The 9739-nt window shown below is 41.5% G+C and overlaps 1 protein-coding gene across 1 annotated transcript; it reads right to left on the bottom strand.

The window, feature by feature from the left end:
• Window positions 1–300: 300 nt before the first annotated feature.
• Window positions 301–9358, bottom strand: LOC104069170 (vesicular glutamate transporter 3-like; the record flags this gene model as incomplete). The annotated part of the gene is made up of 7 exons (XM_009575058.1): window positions 301–639; window positions 1240–1367; window positions 2758–2868; window positions 4145–4277; window positions 6551–6700; window positions 8239–8378; window positions 9272–9358. Coding segments are annotated over 7 exons (1088 nt in total), but the record flags the coding sequence as incomplete, so codon positions are not given.
• Between the last annotated feature and the right edge of the window lie 381 nt (window positions 9359–9739).

Below are 9739 nucleotides of genomic sequence, written 5' to 3'. Positions count from 1 at the left end.
AGCCATAGGCTTGCACCGGGCAGGAGCCCTGCCATGGCTGGTCATCTCCTGTCGGGTGCAGGAGCTCCTCCCAAGGGGATACGATGGCTGAGCAAGGATTTAGTATCACTTCTCCCAGTCCCATCGTTGTTAGCCCTCTTCCATACTATTAGAAGGGAACTACCACTCCTTGTACCTAGCCACACGGTCAGATGTTACACAATTGAATAAGAAAATAAATATGGATACCAGATGATTTGGGGCAGCTAGGCAGAAGGGGGGATGGGAGTAGCTGCTATACAAACCTTACAATTTCAAGTATTATGACAAATCTTGAAAATTTCCATTTTCATGATGATAAGAAGTCTGTTCTTCCATGTCTTGAGTTACTTGCTTTTGCTTTCTCCATTCCCTTCTTTGTACTTCACTGTTTTGACTGGTAGCACCATACATTTTCTTTGGACTTACAAAAGTTTCATTGTTCATTTCTGTTTCTTCAGCTAGTTCATCCTGATCAATTATGCCACATTTCTCTTCATTGAGATTTTCAGGATCAGCCCATTCTTGCTTCTCCCCAGAAGCAAAGATAGCGTAGAATATCACTCCACTGTAATGCACCAGGGCTGCGATCAGAAAGACGTTTTGCCATTCTTCCCGGGTCTGAAAGAATGATGCAGGTCTCATTAAGTTTGCAGTAAAAAGAAATCTTACTCTCTGAATTAGACCATGAATTAGCACATATTGAACAATGACCGCGATCACTGTTTGATTCCTGATGTTACAGGTAGAACAATTTATGAGAGTCATTGTGAAGATTTTTTTTTTCATAACGCCTAATAAAATAAAACATGGGATTTTTTCTTCTCACAGTGAAGTTTCTCTCTTGCATGTGAAATATTCGTGGAGTTGGAAATGCAGGGATTTCTCTAACAACTAAGTTAATCTTATTGTAGATCAGTGCTTAGGAACCCTACCAGGGATGCATTGTAGAGGAGTTTCCCAAGTCCTATAAGCATTACCCAGTAGTACTGAGATATTGCAGAGACCCAGCTGGTATAAAATAATATCTCCCTATAATTAGTTTATAATAGCAGAGAATCTGGCCCCCGTGGTATTGTAAAAGTGAATATTTAAAAAAAACAACAACAGAAAACAGCTGCAGAGATGGATGATGAAATGGAGTTCCCAGGAAGCTTCAAAACGTCTTAACTTTTGTTGCATTACCTAATCCTTTTCCTAGAAAACATGGAGAAATGTTACCTTATGTTTCGTCATTGCACCAACAATGAGGGGGCACACCATGCCCGACAGCGTGCCCACGCCGTTGGAGATCCCCATCAGAATGCTGGCATAACGTGGGGCTATGTCCAAGTGATTCACATTGAATCCTACAACAAATGAGAGACGATGGTCAACTATACAGCTTTGCGCTACCAGGCCAACAGAGCTTTCTACAGCCCTTCTGGCTGAAGAAGCCTGCAAAAGGTAGGAAAGCCCATTACCATATATATGAGAAAGAAGGGTAGTATTTTCTTGGTGATAAAGATGGAAGATATGTTGCAACTCTATTCTTTTTCAAAACCTCTTTTTTCCCCACATATGGGGATCATGTTGTATAGAAAATATAGTTTGTTTTGGCCTCGTTTAAAGTGTCTTTGCTTCCCATCTTCTCATACTGAAACAATGTACTCAGCAAACATTTTTAGTTAAGGAATGAATGCCTCATGTTTGTCAAATGTCTGATATCTTTTCATTTAGGTAGTAGAGGTTTTTAATACACATTTTCTGGTACTTTAAGTAGCAGTTTAACAACATGATAAAAAAACCAGAACATAAACCAGTAGGAAAAATAATTACCCTTACTGTAGCATCTCTTCTGGGTACATATTTTATTAAGAAATAAAAACAAATAGTAAAAATCAGCTCAGATAATTGTCTTGCTTTAGATAATGAAAATTAGTCAAATGAGCTATGGATGGTCACAAGAAAGGATGATGAATTCCAAGTCCATGGGATTAAATGCAGTAAAAAGCTGACTACTGGGAAAATCCTGCAATAAAAATTGATTGATAGAAATGGCCTGCTATGCAAGTACCTCATAACTGAGTAGCAAAATTACTTTCCCTCTGCATAATCCTGAAGCAACTGAAGACCAGCAGTTACTTTGCTGGTCAATTTTGCTCAACAGATCCATCTTCTTGGCAGTCTGCTAGCTGATGGCCTTCCATCTTCATAACAAAAGGGGTTTTTTTAATAACGATGGTACGATGGTGGAGCTACAGAAGTCAGTCTGAAACTGGTGAGACCCATGAAAGTGTTAGAAACAGCTGTTCTGGAGAAGGCCTTGTTATAGGACACAACAGAGAGAGGACTGACCTAGAAAGCAGAAACTGGCAACTAGGGCTGGGAGCGGGGTTGCAACTGATAGCCTTTGAGCAACTATTCATTCCAGAGTAATTCTCTCTCTCTCCTTTTAGGGATACTGTTTATGCAAGAAGAAAAGGTGGCTGACACTGTTATTAGAAAATAACAGCGCAAAGCTGATGTAAACTGGAATCAATAAAGAGCAGGTTCTTTCAAAGCTTCATGTCCTATGTGCAACACGTTTCATAGATACTGACGTAAATTATTTCTGATATGGGAAGAAATAGGGAATACCCCACAAGCAGCCACATTAAGAGCAAACAGAATAATAGAAATGATGACAGTGACAACAGTGAGGATAATAACATCACTTTTATCACTAATAGTAAAACCAATAATAAGATTAATTCTTACCTGAAATTGCAAAGCCACTGAAGCCTACTGCTAACACCAGAAAGGAAATAGCCACACCTTTTGTATGAGAATAACCAACCACCAAAAGCAAGGTTGCTTCCATCCCAAAGCCTTCAAATGAAACACATGGGAATAAATTACATTCTAATTACTATTGGTCGCAGAGATACCAATAAGGTCTAGCCAGAATAGCAACTTAAAATGAGACAAAATTCTTCCGTATCTTACAGCCATTCTTGAACATACTCGGCAGCTTTGTGGATTCACAGAAATATTTGAATATTTATTGTTGGAGAATATACTTTTTTCTCCTCATTGCTGTGTAAATGACCCAAGCAATTGGTGACGTTAACTCGCTGAGCAGTACAGGGAAACAATGAGAAAGTGACTCTGTGCAAAGCACTGAAAAATTCAATCACACAAACATGGTAGGGAAACGAGAAAAATACTTCTCGCCTTCAATTTCTCATGGTTGTAGTGATTTGAGATGTTCTTGGCAAATGGAGCAAAAGAGCATTTTTCATACATGTGCCACCAACACAATAGGACAGTCCTGAGTATCACAGGGAACTTCCAGTTTCTGCCATTACTGCAAATTAACATTTTCTAGTATGCAACATTACAATCCTTCTGTTTGTTTTTTTTTTTGAATGACACTGAAAACACAGTGACTCTGAGAATCCTTTGTGAAGATGCGTAGCCAAGCTGCATGGCATCTCTGACTGCAAGCATCTCTATTTCAGGGCGCCTGTGCCATCCATAAATAATGTAAGCCAGGAACTGGCAGAGGAGAGCGACTCCACAGGCTATCTGGCTTGAAATTTTTGCTCTAATTTAGTATCTTCCTTACATGTAGATGTCATTAATTTTTCAGTTCAGTGACTGAACTGGAAACAAGTTCTTTTGTGCTGAGTAAAAATGAGAGTCTGTCTGTCCCCCATCTTTTTTTACCCAACCCTTCCAGCCTAAACTTGCCAGTGGGTTCTGCTGGAAGTAGCACATGGGAACATGGCCAGTTATTGAAAGGCTGTATCCAGTGGGAAAGGATCTCTCCAGGACCACAGTACATTGTTAACTTTTTCTGTACAAGTTTGCAAGATGAGACCTATTTGATCACACTAATCTTATGGGCCACTCCGTATTGCGCTTTTCATTATTAACCAGGCTTCTTGGCTCCTCCCTTTTTAAAACCATGCTTATATGAGTAAGGATTTATACCATGAGGACATCTAACATCAGCTCTCCATTAAATGCTTCAGATTAACCAGCTGCAAATGCAATCTTGAGTAATTTGTGTCTTGTTACAATTAAACATGGACCAAACTATGATATTTGCATCAACTGCAGCACACAATTGAAATACCGTATTTTCAGAATCCAATAGTACCTCCACAATTCATGACCTTCCTTACAGTGGTAGTGCTTAAAATCTTCCTGCTCCGTAAGAAGTCAGCTAGCTGCCCTCCAATGGGTACAATGATTGTCATGACCATGTGAGGAACTGCCGACAAAAGGCCAACCTGCAATTAGACAAATGAGTGCTTACTGCTCGTGTCCTCCCTCAGGATTTAGGGGGAAGAGAATAGGAACCATACCTTTTCTTCACCTCTTTTTTTTCCCCCCATTGGACACGTTTTTATCCTGGATCCTTGGGTGGGAGAGTTGCAGACCTTTCGTCCAACAGAACCTGCAACCAAGACCTGGGTGACCTTAGGATGGCGTGACCTTAGGACCTCCACAACCTCTCTTGGCAACCTGTGCAAATGCTCAGTCACCCTCAGAGTAAAAAAGTGTTTCCTGATGTTCAGATGGGACCTCCTGTGTTTCAGAATGTGCCCATTGCCTCTGGTCCTGTCACTGGGGCACTGCTGAGAAAAGCCTGGTTCTGTCTTCTTTGCACCGTCCTGTCAGGTATTTGTATACATTGATGAGATCCCCCCTGAGCCTTCTCTTCTCCATGCTAAACAGTCCCAGCTCTCTTAGCCTTTCCTCATAGGAACTGGAGGGGCTCCAGTTCCTTAATCATCTTTGAGGACCTTCATTGGACTCTCTCCAGTATGTCCATGTCTCTCTCGTACTAGGGAGCCCAGAACTGGACACAGTATTCCAGGTATGGCCTCATCAGTGCTGTGTAGAGGGCAAAGACCACCTTCCTCTACCTGCTGGAAATACTTTGCCTAATGCAGCACAGGATATCATTCGCCTTCTTTACCGCAAAGGCACATTGCTGGCTCATGTTCAACCCGGTGCCCACCAGGACCCCCAGGTCCTTTTCTTTTTCTGCAAAGCTGCTTTCCAGCTGGGTGACCCTCCAGCATGTACTGGTGCATGGGCTTGTTTCTCCCCAGGTGCAGGACTTTGCACTTCCCCTTGTTGAACTTCATGAGGTTCCTGTCAGCACATTTCTCCAGCCTGTTGACATCCCTCTGGATGGCAGCACAACACTCTGGCGTATCAATTTGTGTCATCTGCAAACTTGCTGAGGGTACACCCTGCCCCATCATCCAGATCATTAATAAAGATGTCAAACAGGATCAGACCCAGTATTGACCCCTGGGGTATACTGCTAGTTACTGGCCTCCAATAGACTTCATGCTACGGATCACCACCCTCTGGACCCGGCCATTCAGCCTGTTTTCAATCTACTTCACTGTCTGCTCAACCAGCCTGTACATTAACAGCTTGTCTATGAGGATCTTATGGGAGACGTTGTCAAAGGCCTTACTGAATAGACAATATCCACTGCTCTCCCCTTGTCTATCAGGCCAGTCATTTCATCATAAAAGTTTATCAAGCTTATCAAATTGGTCAAGTGTGACTTCCCCTTGGTGAATTTTCTGCCAAAGGGTTATTACTGTTTCTGTTAGCTCTGGTACTTATCCCAGATATGCGAAAAGACTATTTTGCGGAGTTTTAGTGATCAGCATGTCACCTTCTAGAAGTTTTTCTTTGAAGAAGTAATTTAGTGAGAAGTTTGAGTTTATTTTTTAGGATGTGCAACCTCCTTACATTGACACTGAGTCAATTTTACATTAGTTTTTAACTAGTGAAGTACACAGAGGTGCAACTTTAGCATTTATGAAAGGCAATTCAGAATAAACAAACCTATTTTGTCTTAGTACACCTGTTCTTCATCTCCATGTTGCGCTTGGCCATTCAGAGTGTTACTGCTACCATAACAGCATTGCAGAACCTGGGCACACTGGTGCTCCCAGACCACACAGATAATGATGATGTTTGTTATCAGTTTACAGGATTACACTTGCTTGAAAATAAGTTACAATATAGCAAGTTGTTTTTTTAAAGGAATATTGGGAAAACTTTTCTGGAACAAATATTCTGAAGTCTTCATTCATGCTCTGAAGAGGGAGCGTAACAATACTGGTTTTAATGAAGTGGCAGTGGCAGGGAATATCAATCCATGCAGAATTTGACCCTCATTGTCAATGAAAAGTAATGAAATAAAAAAAAAGAAGAGGATTAAAATTACCTGGCAAATAATGCTAAACTGCCAGCACTAAACAAAATGTGCATTTCTATTTACTTACCTTATGATTTTCATGATATATGTTTTTTTTAATCAACTTTTCCCCAAAACAACTTTTCAGTTCTTTCCTTTTGCTAATAATTTGATGCTAGCAAGCTTTTATTTCTATCAGATCACCAGAAGTATGTCATCCCAACTACTGTGAATAATCTACTGTAATGACTCCAGAGAGATCTGGGGATCTTCAAGCACTCTGTATCTCCTAGGGTGAGGTCTGAAGGTCACTGCTTCATCTCAGACATTTACCTTGCTTATTGCAAAACCAAAGACTTCTTCAAAGTAAGCAGGCTGACTTATAAGGAGCAAATAGAAGGTCCAGCTTCTGCAAAAGTTTGCCACAATGATTGCATAAACTGGCATTGAAGTGAAAAATCTCTTCCAGGGAGTACTAAATTTCTAGGGGGGAAAAAAAAAAAATGCATTTTTGAATAAGCAAAGGCAGAATAAAGAGCCCAGTATCTTTTAGTATCAGGACTATCCGGTACATTGCATCCAATTTACACTGCAAATCACTTACAATGCAAGTGAAAGATATCTCCTGGATTAGCGGCAAAAGACAAGTAGAGAAACTTTCTTAGAATAGTTAAGATTTTTAAGATGACTACTGTACTATTATTGTTCTACTTACTGAAATTACACAAGGTCTTCTGGAATCTTGCTATAGGGATAACAGGATCAATAAAAGAAAACCAGAGAAAACCTTGAGCCATTCCCCACTTTTTGGCAAGATGCAGTTTGAGACATTCCACTGAAAGGATTGTGAAAAAAGGATTATGCAAGCTAAGAAATATGTGGTAGTGCAGCAACAGGCAGCTACCTGCTTCAACCCAATTCATTTCATTCAGCAAAAATAGTCTATGGTAGAGGATTTAGTTTCTATAACTTGCTTTTGGCATTTCCAGTTTCTATTTATGCCTCAATACTCCATACGGCAGGAACAAAAAACACTTCAGAGCCCTATTCACTTATAATAGAATTCAAATGAGAAGCTGAAATATGTAACTATGGCAATATACATTGACATTCTCCTTTTTTTAAAAAATGGTAGTTTTGTTCAACCATATGCCTGTGGTCATGTGTGAACACATGGTGGTGGTACTAGTGTCCTTTGCAGTAAAACCACTGTACAGCGAGGGGAAAACCATGACTTGGAACAAGTGTGTGTGTCTCCAGCCAAGACCTGAGTGCTTTCAGCAAACTTCAGGAGCATGCCCAATAGGAGGGTCTGGTACTTTATGCTCTCAGCAAGGCTATTACACAAAACATGTAGAGAAAAGAGTTTGGAGTTATTTTGCTCCAGAATGCTTTAGAGTAAAAGCCAAGAAGGAAGAGTTTATCAAGAAACAGCTTTGTTTTTCACCACTAGCAAAAATGAGTTGTCTAAGGAAATGGAGAGAAGTTTGATGGGAAAATAGGTTTTAGTTTTAAGTTTCCAGGATCTTCCAGGATCCTCTCAGAGAGAGCAGAGAAGCCTTAAAACAGTGAGCTGAGCCGCTGTGAGAGTGAGCAGGGCAGAAACCCTGTCCTTATGCTTTCAGAATTTCCATCATCCTTAATGACAGCTCAAAAGGCAGCTGGATAATTTAACATCTGCAGCCAGTTTCTTATTCAGCTATTTCCATTAATATTTTTTAGAACAAACACGATAGTTAGTCAAGAGCAGGAGATCAGAGTGTGTGGTTCCCCCTCTCTCCTGGATTAGGGAGGCCCTATAAACCGAGAGCTGAAACAGCACTATGTGTTTTGCCTGTTGCTGAACTCGTCCTGTCCAGCTGCATGAGCCTGATCCTGTAATTTTCATAAAAGGAAAAGCCCCTAAACATCAACAGAAAATAGTTCTGCTGCTCTTACGCAGCTAACGGTATCCATCCAGTCATATGCTGATCTTGTGTAAAGTGCTACAAATTACAACCAGAAAAGCCTTTTTTACTTACACTTGCACTAGCTAGGCTGGCTCCTTCTCCGATACTTGTTTCTATATATATTCTTTCTTCGCTGGTTATTGTTGGATGTGCAGCAGGGCTCTCATAGGCATGAAGCAGCCAGAACATGTACCAAACAATCCCAAACATTCCTGGGAATGCAGGAAAAGCAAAGCTAGGTTTTAAAAAACAATAAAGCCACACTTGAGTATCTGCAGGCCTTGAAGTTTGTTTCAAGAGCCAATTAAACCAAATCTGCGTATAAAATATGCCCAGGGAAGTAAGAAAATATGATAACTAACTCTTAGTATATTGTATGCCTGCTTGCAAAGCATTTGAGCATTTTGTCACTTGTATTACGTGATATGCATGGGGCAGAGAAAAGGCAGAAGCAAAGCTTTGTGTGGGACCTGGGGAAGGAAAAAAGCAGACTGGTCATAACATGGTCACAATATGCATAAAAGAACTTCACAATCAGATCGTGATGGCAAATCTTATGGCGCGTTCTGTGTCTCCAGAGAAAAAGCATCTTATCTGGGTTGCTGATGTACAAGGCTGGGTTTGAGCCAGCTCTGCCACGTACTGCGGGGGGAAGCACGAGGCACCACGGACCAGCCACGAGGCCATACCCGTGTGATGGGACCGCTTTGTAAAGGTGGCACTGCTTTTATGGAGGGTGAGCAGCATGGCACAGATGTTCTTAGGGCAAGAGGTTTCAGAGGCATTCAGCTCCCCATCAGCAGCATACGGGACGTGTATCACATGGGTGTTTGTGCTACAGAGCAACCTTTGCAACTGCATCCAACCCTGTCACTGGGTGACCATGGGCTGTAGCCTGGTCATTACAATTTTAAAACATTTTACAACAGATGATTACAAAATAAAAGCTTTCAAAAGCTGCAATAAGTAGGGAATAAATTGGAATACCCATTTGCAACCTCTTCATTCTCCAAAACAACTTTGATCCATACTTGTTATACAGGTTTAACAAAACTGCTGGCAGTACCAGTCTAGTCGCAGAGATCCTTTATGTTAAACAACTCACCATAAACATAAAAGACTGATGACCATCCTATATACTGTACCAGCACACCTGCCAGCGGCATGGCAACTACCGCACCTGCATAAGACCCTGAGGAGAAAAAGGATTAAGAAAACATGTCAGCCGTGACAGGCGAGCCCAGCCTCCAGCGCAGGTGCTCATGGGGCAGAACTGGAGGAACACCTCTGGCTGATTGGCACCATGATTTCTTGTGAACGTGGGGAATGGGATGGCTACTGAAAAATTTAGCTTGGGGTGGTGGGAAGGACTAGCCCTCACTGGAGTGGGATCACGAGTCTCATTTTGCAGCTGGAAGGGCCGTGCCCTGTAGGTAAATGGGATTCGCAAAGCTGAAACTGATGGTAAACCACCACGCAGGCATAAGCTGTGTGCACTGAAGTGGGGAATCCCACCTAACCCCGTGGCATACAAAGTGAGCTCCGGAGAAGCTAGTGGCCCAAATTTCTGAAA

This window comes from Fulmarus glacialis, unplaced genomic scaffold (assembly GCF_000690835.1).
Source record: "Fulmarus glacialis isolate BGI_N327 unplaced genomic scaffold, ASM69083v1 scaffold2203, whole genome shotgun sequence".
NCBI lineage: Eukaryota > Metazoa > Chordata > Aves > Procellariiformes > Procellariidae > Fulmarus > Fulmarus glacialis.
This window is presented reverse-complemented; position numbering and strand designations above follow the sequence as displayed.